Source organism: Kogia breviceps, chromosome 2 (assembly GCF_026419965.1).
Source record: "Kogia breviceps isolate mKogBre1 chromosome 2, mKogBre1 haplotype 1, whole genome shotgun sequence".
In the NCBI taxonomy this organism is placed as follows: Eukaryota; Metazoa; Chordata; class Mammalia; order Artiodactyla; family Physeteridae; genus Kogia; species Kogia breviceps.
In genome coordinates this window covers 147201704-147227628 of record NC_081311.1, presented here as the reverse complement: position 1 = coordinate 147227628, position 25925 = coordinate 147201704, and the positions used below count along the sequence as shown (strand labels likewise).

At 38.6% G+C, this 25925-nt stretch overlaps 1 protein-coding gene and 1 pseudogene across 3 annotated transcripts; one reads left to right on the top strand and one right to left on the bottom strand.

The window, feature by feature from the left end:
- On the bottom strand, positions 1–25603 carry PLEKHA3 (pleckstrin homology domain containing A3). Of its 3 annotated transcripts, none has more exons than XM_059052753.2 (8): positions 25470–25603; positions 21346–21462; positions 14421–14576; positions 11584–11720; positions 9899–10063; positions 6744–6787; positions 4959–5074; positions 1–1295 (listed from the first exon to the last, which is right to left on the bottom strand). In XM_059052753.2, the coding sequence occupies exons 1-8, from the start codon at positions 25507–25509 to the stop codon at positions 1168–1170; spliced, it is 903 nt and encodes a 300-aa protein (XP_058908736.1). In that variant the 5' UTR covers positions 25510–25603; the 3' UTR covers positions 1–1167. The 3 variants fall into 3 exon arrangements, with proteins under 3 accessions (XP_058908736.1, XP_066882485.1, XP_066882486.1); XM_067026384.1 differs by lacking the exon at positions 25470–25603 and adding an exon at positions 20199–20257 and having other exon boundaries at positions 21346–21435; XM_067026385.1 differs by lacking the exons at positions 21346–21462; positions 25470–25603 and adding an exon at positions 16175–16253.
- LOC131750262 (small ribosomal subunit protein eS26 pseudogene) lies at positions 20266–20616 on the top strand (annotated as a pseudogene).
- Positions 25604–25925: the final 322 nt, after the last annotated feature.

Sequence of the window (25925 nt, the reverse complement as noted above, 5' to 3'; positions counted from 1 at the left end):
TTTGAATGCAAAAACCACATATTTATTAAACATATGATTAACTTAAAAACACCAAACCAGTTTGTTTTAAAGTGCTCCTCATCCAAAACCTTGGACAAAACGATCACTCCAAAGTGAACTGAAAAAACAGTTTACAAGGCAAACACTGACAACAGGTATGGACAGGCACTACCAAAAAATGCTATTTGTTCTTTAATTAAATAATGCCATTCTCAAGTTATGTAGGGCAGTCACCTTGACAGATTCCTTTTTTATAAATATTCATAAATAAAAAATGTCTAGATATTCTAAAGAGCTGCAAACATTAATACCTTACAACAGCAGCTTACGTCTGTTTTCAGAAAAAAGCACTAAAATCCTCTTCCATTGCAAGTCATTTATTTCTCTCGTGGAAGTGAGCAAGGTCACTACAATATTAACCTCTTTTCTAGAACAATGTAAATAACAAGGTATACACATCTTAAATTTGGTAGGTCATAAAAGTTAGGATGCAATAATTTTTTTTGATGCAACAGAAAAATAAATAAGTAAAAATTAAATACTTTAACCCAATATTTGGTATTGACAAATCAGTAGTGTCAACTTCATATACAAAGGACAGCACAATCTGGTTTTTAAAAAATCCTCAATGTCATGGTATTTGGGGTAAAAATATTTCGAATATTAAATGTTTCCTTTTTGCTTAAAGGAATATAATACAAACACCATCAAGCTGCGACTGTAACTCACTTTCAGCTGGGGTAAAGTGACCATTTGGTCCATGGCACAAGTTACATATATCACACTTCTGTCAAACTGAAACCTTAGGTTTATAAGATTTCATGTTTATAAGCTACAATACACACTGACTAAGATGTCAGTCCCTCACAGTATTTTAGAAAAATATCTACATTTGTCCTTACAGATGTCAAAATGTTACACCATCATTTGTTCAAAAAAAAAATGCATATTCATACTGTGAAGTTATTAGGAAAATACTCTTGCAAATAAACTATATAAAGATAAAATACACTTCAAAGGTATGTGGGGTGTTTTTTGTTTGTTTGTTTTACAATATCCTATAAAGTGCAGAGAAATCCTAAGGGAAAAATTACTCCCTATAACATAGTTTAATTACAGCAGCTTTTGCATAGCAATACTTAGAGGAAGTTGGACACTTCCGTTTCCTCAGGAAGAGAAGGATGGAAGAGGATCTTCCGATTCAGATTTTTTTTTGGCCATAAGTCTGCTTTCTTCAGGAATGCTTGCTGATGCCAAATCTCCATTAAGTGTATTTCTGGAACAGTGAACAGGTCCTATTAAGAAATTGATTAAAAGGTTAAACATCCTATCAATATTAACTCCAGTCCTCCATGAAAGAATATTTCCTATTCAGGGACATGAAATTCCTTTAGCTTCCTGCTAACTTTTTGATCATTTGTTTAAGAGTAAAAATGTAACTTTTCTAGTATTGGCAGTTGTAAGGAGAAACTTCAGAGTTCTTGAGAAATTATGAAACTATCTGAAGTAGAGATACTTGTTTTGTTCATTGCTAGAACCAAGGTTGGCACACATGAGCAGCCAATAAGTATTTGCTGAATTGAATTTAGTCTTTCTTTCTATTCTATTTTGTGTGTGTGTGTGTGTGATACGTGGGCCTCTCACTGTCGTGGCCTCTCCCGTTGTGGAGCACAGGCTCCGGATTCGCAGGCTCAGGGGCCATGGCTCATGGGCCCGGCCGCTCCGCGGCATGTGGGATCCTCCCTGACCGGGGCACGAACCCGTGTGCCCTGCATTGGCAGGCAGACTCTCAACCACTGCGCCACCAGGGAAGCCCTAGTCTTTCTTAACTATTGTTTTTCCAACCTGATCGTTTTAATGCTGTTAGTATCCTCCTCATTTTCTAGGCAAAGAAACCATGTCCCAAAAAAGATTACAGGCCTAACTCAAGAAACACACAACTGGTAACAGAACTGGAACTAATCCAGGTCTTGCTCTTTTCATCACAAGACTTTCTTTTTCTTTCTTTTTTTTTAAATATTTTAATTTTATTGGAGTATAGTTGATTTACAATGTTGTGTTAGTTTCAGGTATACAGCAAAGCATCACAAGACTTTCTAAGCAATGCTGACAAGGTTTGTCACAGTGAAAGTTCTCACATCTCCATTTGGGATGCAGCTCACAAAACTATCACTGCAGCTGCCAAGTGAGCACATCAAACACATTGGCAAGGTCCTATTCACTTTCACGTGTACATATTTTTTTAATTTAGCAAGAACATTTATTACTTTTATAATTTTAAAAAATCTAGTTAATAAAAGTAGAAGCAGCTGCATCTCTCAAGGAAAAGAATATGCTGCAATAAGGACTTTCAACTAAGATTGCTAATTTGCAAAAAATACTTTCTAAGAAAGAGCACTAATTCAGTCTCTGCTTTGTCAACTAACTGGGATACTAAACTTTAGGATAAACAGAAGGAAATCTAAGGATAAAACTCTGACATACCCTACACTTGCCAATTTAAAAAAGTTCTAGAGAAGTGAGATATATGTATGTATATAAATATTAACACATGTGTATATAAATATTAATGCATGTATGGGTGGGGGTGTGTGTAACTAATTTTGTTACTCTCCTTAACAGCTAAATTGCGGGGTGTTAAATGGAATATTTACACTTAGATCTTATAAATCAGTTTTCAAAAATTCAGAACCAGAGTACCTAAAAGAGAAGAGAACTAAGGAAAATGGCTGGCTTTAAAAAAATTAATTTAGCTATCACAAATGAAAATGACGCCCTTAAAAAAAAGAAATGGCAGGACTTCCCTGGTGGCACAGTGGTTAAGGATCCACCTGCCAATGCAGGGGACACGGGTTTGAGCCCTGGTCCAGGAAGATCCCATATGTCGCAGAGCCACTAAGCCCGCAACCCACAACTACTGAGCCTGTGCACCACAACTACTGAAGCCCACGCACTCTAGGGCCTGGTGCCTCAACTACTGAGCCCGTGTGCTGCAACTACTGAGCCCGCGCACCTAAAGACCATGCTCCACAACAAGAGAAACCACTGCAGTGAGAAGCCTCCGCACTGCAACGAAGAGTAGCCCCCACTCACTGCAACTAGAGAAAGCCTGTGTGCAGCAACGAAGACCCAACGCAGCCACAAAATTAAAAAAAAAAAAATGGCATCTAAAGAAGTACAAGGCAGAACAGAACTCTTTCATAAGCTCTGGATGAAAAGGGTCATGTATAAAAGGCAGAAAGAGCAAGGTAAATCAGAGTGTATGTTACCTGCCCCAGGTGACATTTTTTCCCATACTTAAGCTCTTTAACCATCTTCCTCTTTTTCTTATCACTTCCAAGATCTAGTAAATTGGCCCAGGAAAGTTTCTTTCTCCCAACCCCTTCCGACACTCAATCCTTTTCCTTCTTTCATTTCTTTACTCATTGCCCCAACTTATATTCAAAATGATAATGAGCATAGTGTTCTATATCAATAAATAGTTCTGTAAGAAAAATGGGCATTTAAAAAAAAAATGCAGGCTTCCCTGGTGGCACGGTGGTTAAGAATCCTCCTGCCAATGCTAGGGACACAGGTTTGAGCCCTGGTCCGGGAAGATCCCACATGCTGCGGAGCAGTTAAGCCTGTGCACCACACCTACTGAGCCTGCACTCTAGAGCCCGTGAGCCACAACTAGTGAGCCCACGTGTCACAACTACTGAAGCCCATGCGCCTAGAGCCTGTGCTCCAGAACAAGAGAAGCCACCGCAATGAGAAGCCCACGCCCGGCAAAGAAGAGTAGCCCCCGTTCGCCGCAACTAAAGAAAGCCCAAGCACAGCAACAAAGACCCAACACAGCCAAATATAAATAAATAAAATAAATAAATTTTTTTTTTTAATGCCATCAACTTCTAAAAATCTGAAAATGATCAGCAGTCCCCTTCATGAACTTTACATTTCTCCTCTAATTAAACCTGTTTAACCTTCTGGTTAAGTAAATCAACTCTATCTTATGCAATGTTTTCAATATATTCAAATACTAGAAATCCAACACCATTGTTTAGTCCCATTTCAGCCACATTATAAATTAGCTGGGCTCTTCTAGGCCATCTAACAAATTTAACCACCATTCACCATGTCATTTCCATAAGGGAAATAATATCTTGTTCCAAACAGCTGACTTACAAATAAACTCTTGGAACACAATCTGTTGCTGAATTGAGAATTGTATGTAATTTCTATCCCACATGTTTCATGGGCAATAGTAAAGACTCTGAAAAGCAAAAGTCTATTAATGGAGTTGTAATAATAATACCATATTTGCATTCACTGAAAATCATGGTCACTACTGTCGAAGTAGATATTCTGACAGACTTTCAAAGCTTTTTCTCTGAAGAGAAAAATAATTAAATTTTAACATAAATCACAAAACCTTTCCTAAAGTATTCAATCACAGTATGCTGACTGTTTAATAATAAGGAAGAAAAAGGTACAGGAATAAATGTTATTATAATTCATCACCACCACCAGAAAAAATTATTGTCCTTGGCCATTTCAAATTCGTTAAGTAACAATGTTGATTTTTTTTTCTTTGAACTTGCCTTTATTTTCCCCTAGAATTCTACCTACAATTTATGCTTTCTTCTAACATGTTTTTAAAATGCAAACACAATGAGAATATAAATTAGTAAGAGATTACTAAAATGCAGTGGGAGTAAAAGATTTTGATACTACATATATAAATCTAAGATATGGTATTTACAAAGAGATATTTAGTACTTCTTAATAACAAAGGTGACTGTAAGAGGATATATGAGCTTCTGTTGATTGTGTGCTAGCTGCTTAGCTCTGAATTAAGGAATTAATCCATGAGCAAAGTACAGTGTTCACTGTCAGTATCCTCCATTTCAACAATTACAGAGCCCCACACCAATTTTACTGAATAGGCCAAAGGGAGAGACACAGCCCTTCTAACTTACTATCTGGGTCTTCGAGAGGAACATCATTACAAGAGTCTGTATCTGAGTAGGTTCTTCGGCGCCGCTGGGAAAGTCGGTGAAGTGTAGACACTGTTTCTTTTATAGAGTGGCTACTCCTGCAAGTTAAATAAAAAGCATTAAATTGTAAGGACTTCAACAAATGAAAACACCCTCAACTGCAGTTTTCAATGACTTCTCTTTAAATGAAAGAAGAACTATTTTAATACCCAAAGTTCTATTTTAGCAACATTCTACTCCTTCAGAGATCAGGCCACAAACAAGTCAAACCATTTAGAATCTAGTTGGTAAGCTGGGGAATACAGCCTCTGAGCCAAATTAAAAGGAAAAGAGGTACAATGAAGAAGTGATTTCTTTTATAGAGGAAGGTCCAGCTAGAGAGTAAACACATCAGATGGTTAACAAGTGTTTAAAAACTAAAAGTTATGGATTTCACAAGTGCATGCATCTAGCGTCATCCACAGCCAATCTAAAACAGCAGAGCGAAGGGGACAGGCAAGCAGCGTGGGAGCATGCTAGGAGTCAACTCACTGACAGCAGCAAGAGCGGATAAAGATGGCAAATGGAGGCTAGGAAAACTAGTTTTAAAAAATCACTCCGGAAAATCAGAAAACTAGAAAAATCAACCTAAAAAATTCAACACAGAAGCAAATCACCACCACTCAACAGCACCTCATCTACCACTGGATGACAGCCCAACATTACTGTTCTTAATGACAACTTTGATTCACCAAAAAAAAAAAAAAGTTAAAAAATTCTTATTATATCTTATTTAATAAGGTAGAAAGGATAAAATACAGGTCAAAAAAATCTGTCATAAAGATAAAAGTTTGTTAAAGGAATTAAGCTTTTATTTTTCTGGAAAATTCAGTTGATAAAACTCTTCATTCCCTGATAGGATTAGACACACACATCACTGGACTCCTCTCAGCACATAATAGTTCAATCAATTGCATAACCATAAGAGGGAAAAATAAAGTGACAAAATAATAAGGGGGTTCAGTTAGCACTTTTTTTTTTGGTAGGCACTCAACAGACGTTTACTGAATGAAAGATTAGTTAAATTCTATAGTGTTTTACAATTTTCTAAAGTTTCACACATGTGATTTCATATAATCCTACAATAACCTTTTTTTTTCCCTACCCCTATATTAATGTAGAGAAATAAATGCTAATGTCACTATCATTTCATTATTTTCCAAAGACAACCATAAAAAGACAACCATAGCAACTTAAAAGAATGTTACCTACCAAGATAAATACCCTGGGATATTGGCAAGAGCTAGAATGTAAATTTTTTAAATGTGTTGATATGAATACATACTTTAAAATATCAATTAGTTTTTCTCTCTTTTCAGTAACACCTTAGCTCCTATTACAACAACAGCTCAGCATGAATATATGATGCTATAAAAAACTGTAGTAAAATAAGCCTAAGCTTGGAGCCTTAATACATCAAAAATGGATTTCTATTAACCATCATTGGATATAATTTACATCTAAAAAAAGTATGATAGGGCTTTCCCTGGTGGCGCAGTGGTTGGGAGTCCGCCTGCCGGTGCAGGGGACATGGGTTCGTGCCCCGGTCCGGGAGGATCCCACATGCCGCGGAGCGGCCCTAAGAACTAAGAGAAATAATGCTGAACAAATCAGAACCAGACTCTGCCCATACAGAGTTTACATTCCACTTTATGTTAAAGACCCAAAGAATTTCCCTAAGTAGATATAATTTTGAGAGAACTTGGTCAAAAGAAAAGGTTATTTTACCTCTCTGAACTGCAAGAACCAGGGTGGCTGACAGAACGCTTCATCTAGAAATTTAAAAAGAAAATAAGCATAATTCATATGTCAAGTAGAATAAGACAGCTCTAATATATTATTATTATCATAATTAACATAAATTTACTGAAAGGAAAAGATGGCTGGCCAAAAAATTTATTTTTTACAGACCCAAGTAACATTATTAGCACAGTATCAAGCTTTCTCCCCAACAATTATTAACTGAAATCTTTCTCAACACATACAAAAACATGCTGGATTATTTTCTCAATACTGAAAACTAAATTTTATAATATATATATAATACATGTGTTTGTATAAAGATATAAAAAACAGTATACTTAACAAGTCCCCCCAAAATCACACTATTTGTGATGAAAATGAGTATCTAGCAAGCCAGAAAAAAAAAATAATCTAATAAATGTCTCTCTCCTTTTTTGAAAGGGCAGAGCTTCTCCTTACCATTCATTATTCAGGTAGCTATTACACAGATGTTCTAAAGTATGGTTTTCATGGAAAACAGCATTAATAATTCAAGTCTTTTAAGAACTCAGAAGAGGAACCCTAAGCCTCAAATAGGTTTCTAAAAACATACACTTAAAATATAAATAAATAAATAAAATCTGAGTCAGCAGAGTATTAATAAATATGACAAATACGAAACATAATTTAGATCTAACTACTCCACCAAAAACACAGAGGCAGCCAAGTAGATTATTTCAATGCGTAGCAAAGTAGCAAAAAAGCAACGTTTATATCAAAGGCTAAGGATGGTTGCTTTAAACATAGGGGCTCAAGAGTCTTACAAGTGAGTCCAAGTCTAACAGTTATGTTACGTAAATGCCTTCTACAGTTGCTCCAAGAAATCCCAGTTGAAATGAGAACAATTATGACCCATCCAATTTGTAGTCCAAGGATATCTAATATGATTAAAATAAAGATGCAACTGGACATTAACATCTCCTTTAACAGAAATCACATCCTTTAGGATTACTCACGCAGCAACACCCCCACTACAATTATCTGTGGATCAAAATGACAATTGTTTAAACTTCTATGATGATTTGAAATATAACTGAATGCAAGTTAATTTAAAGAGGGACACGATGAGATAACCATATAAAGTAGTTATAAAGATCAAGTTAATTTTGGAATTCTCAAATTTTTCAGCTTTATTTCTCATTTACTCATGTAGTTAAAGAAAAAGAAAGAAAAAGATTTCCTCTTGAAGACTGTCTGACCTTACTTTCCACCCTATGTGTCTCCAGAACTATTTACCGTAAGCCACAATTTTTGCCTTATGTATGAAGTAAAACGGCACAGTGAGGAAAAGTAAGTGGCCTCTAACCAGTATTTCCTAGATTAACTTATTGGATTTCTTGTAATGTTTCTACTGATAAAAAGTTTTAGTTTAAAAGAGACAGTTATTATAGCTTCTTATACATAAAATACACATATGACCTCTCTGGACTATAGAACATTTATAACAGAAGGCATTCTCCTCAGAAGTTCAATGCAGAAATTAGGCAGGTTTGAGGTGTTTTCATTATATTTGATTCTATAAAGTCCACCTTAAAAAAATACAGTGTACCCCTTGTATATGAAGCTCAGGAACATAGCACTATACATCCATCTCAAAAGATCAGGATTTTTTGTTCAACTATACATGTTATTTAGCAGTCCACAATAAACCTAAAATTGTTCTAAAAAGCAACATTGTCAAACTGTGTTCTACTAAACAACACAGTCCTCTGAGTTATTAAAATATAAACAAAAGGGTTCAATCATCAAATAAATTTGAGAAACACTACACACCACCTCTCCTCAGAGATTCATAATACACTTTAGCATAAAAGAGGTTCTAAGAAGTCCTGTCAGCGAAACCCAATTTGTTTAAGTTAACCTTGAACTTCCCAAACTAATCTGGCCATAAAACTCATTTTCATGGTACACCTATCTCAGAGGACGCTGTTGGTCCATCATAAATTATTTAGAAAACAACGATCTAGAGACTTCCCTAGTGGCACGGTGGTTAAGACTCCGCACTCGCAATGCAGGGGGCCCAGGTTCAATCCCTGGTCAGGGAACTAGATCCCATGCGCATGCCGCAACTAAGAGTTCGCATGCCACAACAAAGGAGCCTGCCTGCCTCAACTAAGGAGCCCATGTGCTGCAACTAAGGAGCTGGTGAGCCGCAACTAAGACTCAGTTGCACAGCAACCAAATAAAAAAATTTTTTTAAAAACACTTTAGGAAAACAATGATCTAAATAAATTTAGGTAATAATCTTTACTAATTCTCATATGACCAAATTTGCTGTGGTGGTAAGAGAACCTCGGAATTAGTTGTACCCTATTATTTCTGCCAACAAATAGGTCTGCAGGTAATTGCTAAAATAGGAGCCAGGCGGCATTCTTCATTCCACAAAAGGGCTCACGAAAATAGTTTGATGAAAAAAACGTAAGGTTTTATCAAACTTCATCTCACCTCCAAGTTCCCCACAGCATGCTAGGGCAAGTTTATTACCTTGAAAAGGACAATGAATCCATCACCCTTGGCAAAAAGAGTACTCCCTGTTCAGAGTAATCAGAAGATAAGAACCTAATGTTAAGGACCTAACATTAAACAGGCTACATCTACCTCTGATGTAAAAAACACTGTATTTTACAGATGAAAAAAATGAAGTCCAGAGAGATTAAGTAACTTGCCTACTTGGAAGGTTCAAATCCAAATGTTTACTATAAAATACTGTTTCCACTGTAACATGTTTTGAATCCCTTACAGCTCCTCTAAAGATTTACTTAATTTTATCCCCTTGTGAGTAAATCTTCACCCCATAGTGGTGTTTTTACCAAACAGAAGAGTGTTACTCAACCTTTTCATGTCACAGCACCCACAGAGCACCATAATATTTTCCTGACACATTGGGGTAAATGGCATAGCTCTTCCAAGGGGAGGGGATCAGGACCTTGGCTCATGTTGAGCCCATCAGCTGAGAGGCTCCCATACAGAATCTGAGTACTGTAAAAAAAAAATTCAACCTGTTGACTATTTCCCTCCTACTGCCAGTTTCCAGCCTTAAAAATAAACACAAAAACAAAACCACATGCAGTATCATTGGAAGAAAAACCAGAAATTCCAACCATTTGAACAGGAGAAGGTGACACAGGAGAAACTAAGGGATCCGGATGGCACAGCTGAAACATCTCAGGTTTAAACTTGGCATTTGCTATCTTCACACATTCCTCAAGCGTTGTGATGAATGTATTACACGTGGCACTAAGTAGAGAAGAGGCTTCATTCATGTTCTGAAAAATTACATGCAAAGAGTTGAACAGACTCACACACAACTATGTGGATTCATGCACCACCTCACCATCAAGTAATGAAACATTACCTTCAATGGATACCTTACTAGGTTATGCTCAAATCTGTTTAAAATGCATTACCTTAGAAAATTAAAGCAATGCATGAATAAGAATTATCTGTCTCTCAGGTAAACAATGTATGAAATTAGACTCCAAGAAAAAATAACTCTTGCATTTAAACCAAGTATAATATTGAAAAACTGTGTAAGAAAATTTATCTTAAATAAACCTAACCTAGACTGTAAGTTTCTAACTATCAGAATTCCAAAGGTAATCACAGCAGTGGGACACCATGAGGATTACTGAGTGCCAGGTAGAATTCATGTCTACCCCACGCACATTCTCCCATTTCTTCCTTGGTAAAATAAAAACTCCAAGTTCTTTTTGGGACAGCAGAGCGCCTTGCTCCTGGGGGATAAATACAGACTGGTCTAAGCCAGTCATGTCTATTCCATGACCCTTTGTCAAATACTCATTTTTCCTAGTTTTCATGGACCCAGACTAAAAAGATAATGAGAAGTCTGCTGGGGTTTCTGGGATTTTCATTCCCTGATAAAAGCAAAGGACAGCAAACTGAGATGGTCTCTCTCCACCCTGGCTACCCCACTGCCTCCTGCTTCTGTGTGAACTTGTAGTCACCTTGAAGGCTCGGGCATGAGGAGAAAAAACCAACACACCAAAAATGGCAGAGTGGAAGGACAGAACAAGATTGGGTCCCCGACACTGTCCCTGAGCCAGTGGAGCAGATGTAAGGGCACCTGCCTGCAGAGAGCCTGTGGTGAAACAGCAAGTGCCTTAGGGTTTAATGTACTTGCATCTAAAGGCAACCTACCTCACCTAAGATTCCTCCCTAGTAGGACAAGGCCACAGGAAAGTAGGAAGATTTCTTGTCCACTTCTCCCAAGTTAGGCAAAAGGGGACTGGGAACCAGGCTGGCCTTTCACCCAGAGAGCAGTAAGGCTCACTGGTCCTACTTCACCAGAAAGAATGAGCCTATTTCATAGCCAGGTCCCACAAATCTGAATTTTGATTCCTACATCACTGCTCTGAGAATGATTCTTTTTTTTAAGTTAGTTTATAAAGCTAAATTATTAACCCTCAGTAGTTAAGCTAGGACCTAATTACAAAAGAAAGAACAGCAGCTGTCCAATGAACTCATGCAGTGAGTCTGGAGAACAAAGCCGGTAATGCTTCTTTCCCACCCCAACCACCAAATAATCAATTGGCTGCAAAGACAGGCCTTGATTCCTTGGAGAAATGTGCTGCTTGCTGCTTTACTCTGGTTATACAGACATAGTCTAAAAGATCCTACAAACTTCCAGATAGTCTACAGTACGAAGAGGTCTGAATAGCTGAGAATAACTCATTTTGAAAATGCTTCTCTGCCATGTTATGTAAGAAGCTCACCTACCATGTGCTGCAAAGCATAACCAGACATGAAAGGATCATCTTGGATATACCTCTATGCTGGGAGATGAATGATTCTCATCATGGTGAACAAATTCTTGGATCGTATGAACTTGCTTCATTAGGAGGTCACAGTAGAGGCGAAGCTCAGACATTTTGGTTTTCAGAGATTCACTGGTTTCACTTATTTCTGAAAGGAACATATGCAAACATTCAATTAGATTATTTTCATACTACAGAGGCAAAACAACAAAATGGAATCATTAAAAAGTAAGGCAATAGCTATGAATACCTGTAGCTTAAGAGGTGTGAGACCTTGGAAATAGAATATAAGGTTTTCCCTGAGGAAACATCTTCTCTTTAGATAGCTGGAAAAAACTGGCAGTCATATGTCTGACATGAAGTTTAGGTAGATTAATTTCCAGAGACAGGCTGATGACAATGAATGCCTTATACAGGATATTTCCATTCTATTACTCATCTTTAATTTGATAAGCACATATTTCTTTTTTTGTGAATTGGCTTTTCTTGTGCTTTACACATTTTTCCACTTCTGATGTTTGGTTTTCCTCTTAGTAATATATAAATTTATAATTTATAAAAGTTCTTACGCATTAAAGATAGCAATCTTTCATCCCTCCAAAATACTGCAAATACTTTTCAAGATCTGTCAGCTTTCTTTCAGTTTTCTTTATTGTATTTTGGTAAACAGAATTTTTAACTTTTATGTAGTTACAACTGCTCTATATAAACATTCATTTATTTTCTTCTGTTCCTTTCACAGCTTCATTTTCACATACTATTGGTTTAAGAATTTTTTTTTTTTTTTTTTTTTTTTGCGTTACGCGGGCCTCTCACTGCTGTGGCCTCTCCCGCCGCGGAGCACAGGCTCCGGACGCGCAGGCCCGGCGGCCATGGCTCACAGGCCCAGCCGCTCCGCCGCATGTGGGATCCTCCCGGACCCGGGGCACGAACCCGCGTCCCCCGCATCGGCAGGCGGACTCTCAACCACTGCGCCACCAGGGAAGCCCTAAGAATTTTTTTAAATTAAGAGCCTATGTTCCTTTCTTTAATATATCCAGACAGACTAAACATCCAGCCATAATCTCAGCCACTCACTTACCAATATCTTCTAAACTAGTGTAAGCAGCAGAGGAAGGCAAAAAGTATACACAGTAGATCCTGGTGCTTCTCCATATTCCTTGAGCCAGTGGCACTGCTTTGTGGTACTAGTCATGAAGCCCCTCTAGCCAGAGTAGACCAAAGCAGCTCTATCTGCCCATTTAACCTAACCTAAATTAATTTTTACCCAAGTTTAAGTCCATTCCTTCTTTTTAATTGTAGTAATATATATATGTAACAAAATGTACTATTTTAACCATTTTTAAGTATACAGTTCAATGGCATTAAGTACATTCATATTATTGTACAACCATCCATCTCCATAACTTTTTCATCTTCCCCAACTGAAACTCTACACACATTAAACACTAACTCGCCTTTTCCCCCTCCCTTAACCCCTAGAAATCACCAACTTTCTGTCTCTATAAATTTGACTACTCTAGGTACCCCACATAAGTGGAATCATACAATATTTGTCCTTTTGTGACTGGCTTATTTCACTTAGCATATATTCAAGATTCATCAGTGTAGGAACTTCTGTCAGAAGTTCCTTCCTTTATAAGGCTGAATACCATTTTATGTATTTACCATACTATGTTTATCCATTCATCTGTCTATAAACATTTGGGTTTTTTCTACCTTTTGGCTATTGTGACTATTCATTCCCTCTTTTTTTTCTTTTTTTTTTTTGATGTGGACCATTTTTAAAGTCTTTATTGAATTTGTTACAATATTGCTTCTGTTTTATGTTTTTTTGTTTTCTGGTTGCGAAGGCATGTGGGATCTTAGCTCCCCAACCAGGGATGGAACTGCACCCCATACATTGGAAAGTGAAGTCTTAACCACTGGACCACCAAGGAAGTCCTCATTCCTTCTTATCCTACCCTTAACCATACTCTATCCGTGATGTTCTTTCATATATTTGAAAACTGTTATAAATTCAATCCTTAGCCTTCATTTTTCAATAACCCATAATTTAGTTGTTTTCATGAATTTAAATAACTTCTATTGTTTTTTAATTATAAAAGTAATACACGCTCAGTGAAAATTTTTGAAAATCAAAAATATATAGGGAAAAAAACTGCAATCTCACTACCAAGATATAAATACTGTTATTATTTTCACATTATATCTGCATATAATTGAACTAATACCATAAATTATTTGCTTGGCTTTTTTTTTTTCTTTTTGGCCACGGATGCATAGCTTCTTAGTTCTCCGACCAAGGATTGAACCCAGGGCCACGGCAGTGAAAGCGCTGAGTCCTAACCACTGGACTAACAGGGAAGTCCCTTGCTTTGCTTTTGAACGGGCAATATCTGTAGCTGGTAAAGTCAAAAGGTACGGTCAAAGGGTATAAAGTGAAAAGTGAGTCTCTCCTTCAAATTCCCTTTCCAAAGGTAACAACTTGACCAATTCTTACATATCTTTCCTGAGCTGGTCAAGGAGTGGCTATGTAATTCTGAACCCTGCTTTTTTCAATTATCACTTAACTTTGGGCATTTTCTCATATCATTAAAATTCCTTGTAAACATTTTACTGTCTGCATAATACATCACCCTATGAAAGCACTATATAGTTTACTGAACCATTCCCCTAAATTTAAACCTTGGCAATGTTTATAAATTTCTTCACTATAATGAACATCTATGTACATAAATCTACATTTCTGATTATTTCTTTGGGATAAATTACTACAAGTGAACATGACAAGTTACATTTATGTTTAAGAAAGTACTGTCACCACAAAGTAAAAATTTATAGTTACCTTTTTCTTTTTTAGTCCTAGTATCAGACAAACAGGCTTTGGAGCTCCCCAGAGCAACCAGCCACCTTTGTCTTTCAGCTGCATTCACTGCCTTCATGTAGAAATGCTGCTCTCCTGGAATGATTAATTCCATTCTTGTGTTGTCTGCTGAATGGACTATGATGATAAACAAAGGGGAAATATAGTCACGGACTCAAGTAATTTGTGGAGAATCAAATCATCACTTAACATAGTATTAGATGTTTCAGACCTAAAACAACAAACTGATTCAAGAGGCAGGCAGTGCCACCTCCTTAAGGAGCTATCCAGGGGCACCCTCCAAGCCACCATTCTCACATATATCCAGACTGGCAGTGGTGTCAAAGTGGTGGTAGCATGTGAACAGAAAACAACAACAAATTAACTACTGAAAAGGGAGATCTAAGAACTCCCTCCCCTGGGGCCACTGGTACCCCTGTCACACTTATCACACTCTCTTTTACTAATTTCTTTGAAAGCAGTTTGTGTTTTGGTACACAGCCCACCCCCCACCCAAGCCTAGGATAGTGCCTGGCATAAAGTGCAATAAATGGTAACTAAGGTAACCTTCCATCAGAACAACAGTCCACAACTAATGAGCATCTCATAACCACCTGGAAAGCATAAGTGTTTTGAAAATCTCCTCTTCCCCTCCACCCTTCTCTTCCTCTCCTACATACACCCCCATCCTGGATCTCTGACAAAAGAGAGCTAATCATATTGTATGCTGAGCCAATCCTAAATCTTTGTTGTAAGATTAATTTGTGTTACATTGTCATTAGTCAACAAATATTTACTCAGAGCAGTGCTGGTAGAGGGGAAGACAGCAGAGGAGAAGAAAGGTGTCTTTGCTCTAACAGAGGGAACAATTTTATCCAGGAAACAAACCGATACACTAAAAATAAAACACCTAAACATTGAACTCTGGTACAGAGACTTCATGTGTGATTATAATGAAAGGTAAGAAGAGGCAGGAAGTTAAAAAGTCTTCAAGAAGAAGGATCTGACCACAGCAGAACTTGATTAAGAGAAAAACAGCAAAAGAAAAGGCCTAGATAAGGAACTAAACACAATATGTACTGAGGATATCAGGAGACAGGCCTAAATAGAGCCTTGTGTTGGATTACAAAGTAATGATATATTCATGAATAAACAAGCTGAGTGGAGCCAAATTATGAGGGGCCCAGAGTGTCTGGCAGAAGCCCTAATTTAGATGATTAATTACTGAAAACAATGACCAGATGCTCAGTGTACTATGGCAAATAAGTGCCACAAAAACTTTGCTATCTTATTATTCTACTTATATAGACCATTCTTGGATACAGATTGTAAAATATATGATCATGCAACAATCAATGATGGTGGGTGCAAAAAATTTTTGGCTAGGATAAAACTACTGAAATCCCAAAGCTCCAGGAGTAACTCTTTTTTGCTACTTGCTAAAACTAGTGAAAGCCCCAATAGCTACCTTAAAAGAAAACAATGCTTTAATTTCCAAAGATGTTGCTACAAAATGAAACTACAATAAGATTTAGTTTCATTTTTAAAAATACCAGAAGGTATGTGTCAGTCAAGGGATGTCCCCTCCAAAGTAGTTACCTGAGAAGGCAACAAACTTAAGAACAATGCTCCCAAAACATCAAAATCCTAGGAAAAAATAAACTAAGACCTCTACATGCAAAACTGCAAAACATTACTAAGAGAAATCAAGGACCTAATTAAATACAGGAATATACCATGCTAATGGATCAGAAGATTCTTGTCAAGAATACACTTCTCCCAAAATTGATGTATAGATTCAATGTAACTCCAATCAAAATTCCAGCAGGTATTTGTGGAAATTTATAAGCAGATGCTAAAACGTATAAGGAAATGCAAAGGGCCAATATTAAGCAAGACAATGCTGAAAAAGAACAAAGTGAGAAGAGTTAGGCTATCAGATACTAAGAAGTATAAAGTTAAAGAAATCAAGATAGTTGATATTGACACAAGGATAGAAAAACAGGCCCATGAACAAAAGACAGTCCCCAAAAAACCCACACATACATGGTCACTTGCTTTGTGATGACCTTACAGTGCAATGGGCGAAAGGTTGCTCTTTTCAATAAATGGTGCTCAGTCAACTGGAATCTTGACTCCTACCTGACACCATACATAAAAATGAATTTTACGTCAACCACCAACCTAAAATAGACCTAAATATAAAAGGTAAAACAATAAACCTTCAAGATTTCTTAAATAGGACATTAAAAGTTCTAATTTAAAAATTTTTGACAAATTGGGTATTACTGAAATTAAAAACTTCTGTTCGTCAAAAGATACCATTAACAGAATGAAAACACAAACTACAGATCAGGATAATTATCTGCAATACGAAAACTCATTCAGACTATACAAGGAACTACAAATCAATGTGAAAGACAGCCCAGTTTAGAAATTGAGCCAAAGACTGGAAAAGGGACTTCAAAAGAAGAGGATGTTCAAATGCCTAATTAATATCTGAAAAAATACTCAACATCATTAGTTATTGAAAAAAATGCAAGTTAAAACCACCATGAGAGGGACCTCCATGATGGTGCAGGGTTAAGAATCTGCCTGCCAATGCAGGGGACATGGGTTCGACCCTGATCTGGGAAGATTCCACATGCCAAGGAGCAACTAAGCCCGTGTGCCACAACTACTGAGCCTGCGCTCTAGGGCCTGTGAGTCACAACTACTGCTCCCGCATGCCACACCTACTGAAGCCCACATGCCTACAGCCTGTGCTCCGCAACAAGAGAAGCCACTGCAATGAGAAGCCCGCACACCGCAACAAAGATCCAACACAGCCAAAAATAAATAAATAAATAAATTTAACAATGATTCAATCCATTAGTGTTTAAAAAAAAAAAAAACCACCATGAGATAGCACTAGCTATAGTAGAATTCAAAATCTTCAAATTGCTAATAGTAAGCTTTGGCAAGGATAAAAAGCAACTGAAACTCTCATACTAGTTGAAAAACAAATTGGTACTATTACTTTGGTAAACAGTTTGGCATTATCTGAGACAGAAAGTCTCTCCTTGATCAAACTTACTGGGCTCGGACTTCTCTGGTGGCACAGTGGTTAAGAATCCGCCTGCCAATGCAGGGGACATGAGTTCGATCCCTGGTCTGGGAAGATGCCGCGGAGCAACTAAGCCCGTGTGCCACAACTACTGAGCCTGCGCTCTACAGTCCACGTGCCACAACTACTGAAGGCCCGGTGTGCCTAGAGCCCATGCTCCACAACAAGAGAAGCCACTGCAATGAGAAGCCCGCGCACCACAACGAAGAGTAGCCCCTGCTTGCTGCAACCAGAGAAAAGTCCATGCAGAGCAACGAAGACCCAACTCAGCCAAAAATAAATTAATTAATTAATTAATTTTAAAACAACAACAACAACAAAAACTTGTTGGGCTTTTCTGAACCCTCTGCTTGACTAGGCCCAATCTGGGGCTTCCGGCTCTGTCCTTAGTAGAGTCCACTTTTAGCAAACATCCTGCTAAGTCAGTTTAGCCAGAATCCCCCACCCTCAATATCTGATCACCCTCCTTATCTGACCAAATTCCACTTCCCACCACCCCCAAGTAATATCTGATCACCCTGACCTGCCTCCAATAAGAATCCTGTTAGGTCAGTTTAATCGGAATCCCCCTTTATCTCTGAAGTTTCCTCCTTGTAATTTTCCATCCACTGATTCCCTTATCCCGCCCCCTCCCACTCTGCTCCTTGGCTATAAACTCCCACTTTTCCTTGTTGTATTCAGAGTTGAGCCCAATTTCTCTCCCCTACTGCAAAACTCCATTGCAGTAGCTCCTATACCTATTCCAATAGATCGGAGTGAAGTCTGCCTTACTGGGTTTTTAAAATAATTTTTTTAAATTGAGGTATAGTTGATTTACAACATTATACTAGTTTCAGCTGTACAACATAGTGATTAAAAATTGTTATAGACTATACTTATAGTTATTATAAAATATTGCCTACACTCCCTGTGCTGTACAATACATCCTTGTAGCTTATATATTTTATACACGGTAGTTTGTGCCTCTTAATCTTTTACCCCTATCTTGCTCCTCCTCCCTCCCCTCTCCCCACTGGTAGCCACTAGCTTGTTCTCCACATCTGTAAGTCTGCTTCTTTGTGCCTTACTGTTTTAACAAAAGTCAAGAATAGTATTTTCTATACTATCTGTTAAAGCTGAATGTATGAATATTCAATGTCTCCCTTAGCAATTCCACTCCAGTTCTATCTATATACTGAACAGAAACGCATATATATGTTCAACACAATAAATATATGAGAATGTTTATGGCAGCTTTACTTACTATAGTCCCAAAATGGAAACAAAATGGAACAAACAAACAAACACCCATCAATACTAGAATGGAGAGCCAAACTGTGGGACAATCACACAATAAAAATATTACACATCAGTAAGAATGGTGAACTGTTACAAAGAACGACACAGATGAATTTCACAAATATAATGTTAAGCCAGACACAAAAGAAAACATTGATTTATTCCATTTATATAATGTTCAAAAGCAGGCAATACTTAAATATGGTGATAAAAGTCAGATTAATGGTAATGTTTTAGAGAGATTAGTGGCTGAGGTAACATGATTATTATCCCAGCATCTAGAATGCTGATAACATTCTAATTCTTGATCTGGGTGGTGATTACACAAGTGTATTCACTTTGTAGCCATTCTTAAGGCTAAATATTGAAGATCTGTGCCCATTTCTGTATCTTATTCTTTAAACAATTATCAAGGACAACAAAAATGCTGCCATGGCTTGAAAAAGTGCTAGAGTTGCCTTAAGAATTCTGCCACTAACAGTCTTTTAAATATCCTCAAGGTTGTCAAATCTTTTTTTTTTTTTTCTTTTTTTTTTTTTTCTTTTTGAGGTACATGGGACTCTCACTGTTGTGGCCTCTCCGGTTGTAGAGCACAGGCTCCAGACGCGCAGGCTCCACAGCATGTGGGATCTTCCCGGACCGGGGCACGAACCCGTGTCCCCTGCATCGGCAGGCGGACTCTCAACCACTGCCCCACCAGGGAAGCCCTTTCAAATCTTTGAACTTTGAATGTAGTTTGATTTCTGACAAGAGTGAGAATCTCATTTGGAATCAAATATGAAGAATAAGATGAGATAAAACCATCATTTTTTTAATATCTTTTTTTTTTGGCCTCAGTGCATGGCATGTGGGATCTTACCCCAACCAGGTACCAAACCCTGTGTGTCCCCTGCAGTGGGATCACAGAGTCTTAACCACTGGATGGCCAGGGAAGTTCCCATAATTTTTTTAAAAAATAAAAATTCATGCTTTGAATGTGCTCTTGTGTGATTTATAAAAATAAAACAAAATTACACCTCATATAGTTCAGGGAATATTTAAGTAACAACACAAGTAACAATGCTGAAGTGTTTCTGTATCTTATGTAGCCATGACCCCCTGTAGGGTTTAACACACCCTTCTTTAATGCTTTATTTTTTCCTTCAATTCTCTTTGAAGAATTCAATACTTTTCATTATCATTTTGTCTGATTTCTCCTACCTACTTGCACCCCACATAACCCAACCACACACACAAATGAATCAATGGTCCATGAAACCTTCCTTCATGAAAATTAGAGCATGACTTACTACTTTTTTCTCCCCTTTTGAAAAAGCACAGTATGGAAAAGGAGTGGGGAAGGTAACTTTACAGTAGAGAAATCTGTCAGACACTACCTCAGACAGGTGGTCAAGGTTAATGTCAAGAGTGATATGTCAGCTCTCTCGGGTCCTCACTTCCAAGATGACCAAGAAAAGAAGGAAAAACAGTTATGCCAAAAAAGGGCCATGACCACGTGCAGCCTATTCACTGCACCAACTTTGCCCAATGCGTGCCCAAGGACACCATTAAGGTCATTAATTAACACAGTAGAGGCCGCAGCCATCGGGGACATTTCAGAAGTAAGTGTCTTCGATTCCTATGTACTTCCCCACCTGTACTTACATCAAAACTACATTACTGCATGAGTTGTGCCAGTCACAGCAAGATAGTCAGGAATCATTCCCATGAAGCTCATCCCAGATGGACCAAACACTCCCACCCCAGTTTAGACCTGAGGAAGCTGCCCCATGACCTCCACCAAAGTCCATGTAAAGAGCTAAGTCCTTATAGACTGAAGAAAAACCATCCTCTCCAAAAAATATATTAAAATGGAAATTATACATTGGAAAAAAAAAATGGTATATCATGTTGATAGCATGTACTCCTGATATGATGTGATCTTCCTCCCTAAAACCCATAACCCCAGTCTAATCATAGGAAAAACACCAGACAAATTCTGATAGAGGAGCTTCTACAATATTCCTGACCAGTACTCCTTGGAACTCTCAAGATGGTTAAAAAAAGAAGAAGAAAAAGAGAGGAAAAACATCTCTATTACCCAGAAGAGCTTATTTCCAATTCAACAAAGAACCAGAGTTTATGACTCCGAGTTCATACTTTATCAAAAACCTACTGCGCTGGCCTCATCATCTTTAGAGTTCAGCTTCCAATCATTACAACACGCTTCAATGAAAACGAAAGGAAACACTTGTAGACTCAGCATGGACACTAAAGTGGCTTCCACAAGAAGTTGCTTTTTCAAGTCCACATTGGAAGACTAGCACTAGTACTTCGAATTTCAATTCAAAGTATATCTATAGAGGGAGAAATATCAAAAACTGTACCTAACAATGCTAAGTGCCACTTCTGAATGCTAAGGAGATAAATGGCATTAGAAGATCCCTTCCTGGTTAGAAATGCTTTTCTCCTCTTTTTGCAGTATGCTGAAGAACACTTTACTTACCTAACTACAAATTCATCTAATTCCATATATTCACTTACCTTTAATTTCACAAACTGCCATCTTTATACTTCCTTTGCTCCCTTTGCAAACATCATCTTGTGAATCATAGTAGGACAGGATTCCATTATCTAAAACAAACCAACGAGGCTGCCAACCTACAAAGATCATAAATAACAAAACAGCAATAAAAAAGTACTTTAATAACACAGAAAACTATGATTACAAAATTTAATATCCATGTCATTTCTTGGCTCTAAAATAACACTCTGACAATGAATTTTTTTGTTTGTTTTTTGGGTTTTTGGTACGCGGGCCTCTCACTGTTGTGGCCTCTCCCGTTGCAGAGCACAGGCTCTGGACGCACAGGCTCCAGACGCACAGGCTCAGCAGCCATGGCTCACGGGCCTAGCCGCTCCGTGGCATACGGAATCTTCCCGGAATGGGGCACGAACCCATGTCCCCTGCATCGGCAGGCGGATTCTCAACCACTGCGCCACCAGGAAAGCCCCAATGAAATTTTTAATTGCCAAGATCTGCCCAAAATACTCTTGCATCAATCTGCATTTTGCTGGAATAGATTTCTGGAGAAACCTCTAGATCAAAATAAATATGGGGAATAATACCTTTATTCTGGCTTACAACCTTCTCATTAACAACCCATCAGACCCATCTTCAAAAACAGCCCTACACACAGAATGCAACACAATTGCCCCTTTTTTCTAAGGGAAACAGTCAGGTTATAACATAATGGGAAAAGCAACAGAAGACATGGATTCTAGCTCTAGTTTTGCTATCATTCGTTGTCCCACGTTGAATAACCTGAGATAAATCTTTCATCCCAATATATATCAAAAATTCCCAGTCTCCAAAATGAGTGAATTGAACAAGAAGACCTCTCAGGTGCCACCTAGCCCTCTAATTCCGCCATGTGGCTTTCCTCTCTCCTATAAAATACTCTGCCTAAGCCAACTCCCTTGCACACAGTGAGTGCTGAATGAATTACAGTCTCTCACACAGAAGTTGCATACCCTGTGGTGAGAGCATGGAGCCACCACTCCTCTCTCCTTGCCCTGCTGTTGCACAGCTCAGGCAGAAATGCTAGAAATTGAAACCATTCATTTAATTAGCATTGACTCAATGACTACAGCACCCAACTATCACAGACTTGGCTCTAATGCGAAGCTGGGGGTGATGATGGCTTTCCTTGAAGCTCAACTCCCACTCTTGCAAGCCAAACTCAGTGTTCCCTGAAATCTTATCAAGCATGTCACTAATTTACAACAGTTCACTGATTAATAACATGGTGACCATGCTGGAGGCAGTGCGACTGTCCTTGTTCTTTCTGTCACCATTCAGCCTGGTCACTTTAGACACTGTCTACTATATTAATCAGTTCAGTTTTTCTGGGCCAAGTAGTACCAAGACAGTGACAGATAGGGGAATCATTCTTACATCCTGATACAGACCCAGCATTTACCTCCCCAAAAGGCTGTACCTATAACACTTTTGAAATGACAATGCTGAGTCATCATAAAAAAAGATTAACAGCAGGGAATGTGATAATACAGTTCAGAGGGATGGATATCCAAAACCAAGTTTCAGAGGCTTGGAAAATTATTTTTATGAAACTCTATATTCCTTAATGAGGTCTAGCAAATTAGAAGGTAAGTTCTTCTGGTATATGAACTTTATCTTGTTCATCACTGAATTTCCAAAACCTGGGAAAGGTGCTTGGCACACAACAGGTGCTAAAAAAAAATGTACTTCTCAAGTGACTGAATGAATGAATGATTACAGAAAACTGAGATAGTGCCTGTTACCCATAAGAGTACAGATACACAGTATATCCAGTATATCGATAATGTATTGGGCATGCATAGAAATGATGAGAATGGTATCTTTCCAAACATTAATTCACCTTGACAAACAAATTATAAGAAGGTTATGGTGAAAATACACTCCTCTATCCCCAGTCTAGTGTGCCTACAGGACAAATTGTGATTTTGTAAGCCTGCATTATTGTGATTCAATATCTCTTTAAAATAAATATTGAGCAAAATGATTTATTTAGAATTTGTACCAACTTGAAAAGTGACTATAGTTAAGTATATTAATCTAACTAAGACTGTTAATGATCTCTAAATACCTCTTTGAAGAAATATTTAATAAAACAACCTCTAATTGATTCACACACATATATAAGGGCTATATCTGTGAAAAAAATTCATAGGTATTCCCTTTTCTAATACCTTTCCAAAACACATATTCTTTTTTATCTCAAACTGCCAAATGTTACTGAAATTCTTATTCTCTACAAAGGATTCTTAAAGAACACTGTCATCAAACTGGAAGGTTCCTTAAAGATCACTTAGTATGAACAGCTATTCATCCTTCTGACCTAAGATGAACTAAAAGTAATAATCAGCATGCCACTGAGCCAAATTTAAATTTTAAAAATAGAATTCTTCCAAACAAAAGATTTCATTTCATCAAGCGTCTACACTGCATACTAGCAGTTAACTTAAATGCTCTGCAAAGATTAAAACCTTAAGTACACAACGTTAAAAGCTCAACCAGCTGGTGCTCAGCGACAGGAGATGAGAAAGAGGGCCACTAAGACCACATTTAGCTCCAGAAATAAATTTTGACTCATCTTAGTAATCACCCATTGCTCTGGGCTATGCATAAGATCCTCACATGACCTCCCAAACCACTGCAAGCTTAGAATGTTTGCAATGAGACAATCATCTGCATCTCAAAGCATAGTAACTACCATCTCAAAGTTAAACTAAACAGTATAACTGTTCTCACAACAGCCCATGTGAAAATGCCTAATAAAAAAAATTTGCCTCATTTTTTAAATGTTTCCTGCTAAAACATACCAGTTACAGAAATAAAGTGTTTGACATTTTAATGCAAACAAAACATCCATGTATTATAAATGTTAACTGCTACAAATCTGTCTTTAACATTCCAATTAATACAAAAAACAGACACAATTGTAGCTCAGTGCTTATGTCTTTAAGTGTTTATGTGCAAATTTTGCACAAGGTCAGATGGACACAAGTTGAATGTCTGATACAATTACTAAGGGGTTCAATACTTTTGGCAGAGTGAACACGTGGGCAGCAAATCAAGATTGGACTATTACACTAAACCAAGAAATCTGTTTGCTATTTAATCTTACTTTAAATCCACTCCCCTTCCTCTAATTTGGTTAGATCACAGAATTCTGGAGTTGGAAGACACCTTCAGGATAAACTAGTTGATCACCCCTGCCCTATGAGACAGATCTTGAGAGAAAAAGTGACTTGTCCTTACTGTTAGCTAATGGCACAGACAGGACTACAACTCAGATTTAAGGCTCTTTTAATAAGCCAGACTGTTGGTGTCATGGAAAAGGGCCCTTCCCTGCTGGTCTCTCATTTCTACAGAAACACCTAGTTCTTTGGTGTTCTTCCTTTCAACCCACTTCATGTGTAAAACTGACTTGCCTGCTCCACCTTCTGTGTCTTGCACTTTCTCCCACAATTTCTCACACACTTACCTGAATACCAAAACATAAGGATAACTCATTGACAATCAACCCCTAAGAGAATATAATGTGGGAACAGCTTCCAAAATCTTGCTTGCTATGCTTGAACAACTTCAACGAAGAGAACTTTTAAAATAAACCGTGTTGCTAAGGAAAATTAAAAGAAACAGTGAAAAGATTTCCTAAAACGAAATCTTGATTTTAAAGGGCCCATTACAGTCCTATGTCCCAACAACTCAGTTATCAACAAAATGCTGAATTAAGTGTGAGTAAAGGTAGAGACTGCAACAACACATGTAGAGTGACTAGGAATGGTTCCGGAAACTACAGGAGAAAACAGAACTATTATTACACGGGCAAAGAAATGGTCAGGTGCACTTCCCACCCTCAGGATGGTGCGCAGCCTCGAACTGTCCCCTGCAGAGGCCAGATGGGCACTTAGAAGGGACAGAGACAGCGATTAAGCCCGGGAACCAGACAGAGCCGATTCGCTGTGAGGGTCCCCGCCGGCCTGGCGGAGGGAGCAGGAGCCCCTTACCCGCCTTCTCCGCAGCCTCCCCTCCTGAGCCCGTCCAAGTCTTCTCCCCGCCGCCCCGACCCACACCCCGGTCAGCCGAGCCCTCATACCGGTGAGATAGTTAGTCCACTTGTACAGAACTCCCTCCATGCTTCAGAGCCCGGCGCCGCGCATCCTCTTGGCCCGGCGCCGGCCGCGGTGAAGGGGGAAACGCGGGGCCTGGGCAGCCCCTCCAGGCCCGCCCGGGCCCCTCCCCGGGCGCCCCCAGCCGGCACAGAGCAGCCCTCAGCCCGCGCGCGCTGCCGGGACGTGGCGGCCCTCAGAGGCCGGGACGGCGGCCGCCGCGTAGTGCTTGGGGGCCTTGAGACATCCCCGGGCGAGCCCCGGAGGCGGCGGCAAAGTGGGGACCGCGGCCGGCCTCCCGCTCGCGATTCCACCGCCCGGCTGCTCCCTTCCGCGCCCCGGCGCTCCTTCCTCCTCGCCCGCCTTCCTTTCCCCACCCCCGGTCTCTCGTTTGTTTTCATTGACCCCGACGTCGCTTTCACTTCCTGGATGAAAGGGGCCGG

Coding starts and splice junctions, on each gene's coding strand:
- PLEKHA3 (XM_059052753.2), bottom strand. CDS start 25,509: ATGGAGGGAGTTCTGTACAAGTGGACTAACTATCTCACCG. Junction 6,788..9,898: donor CACCTTCTCCTGTTCAAATG/GTTGGAATTTCT, acceptor TTAAATTTCTAG/ATGAAGCGTTCTGTCAGCCA. Junction 5,075..6,743: donor GGTTCTTGCAGTTCAGAGAG/GTAAAATAACCT, acceptor TTTAACTTGCAG/GAGTAGCCACTCTATAAAAG.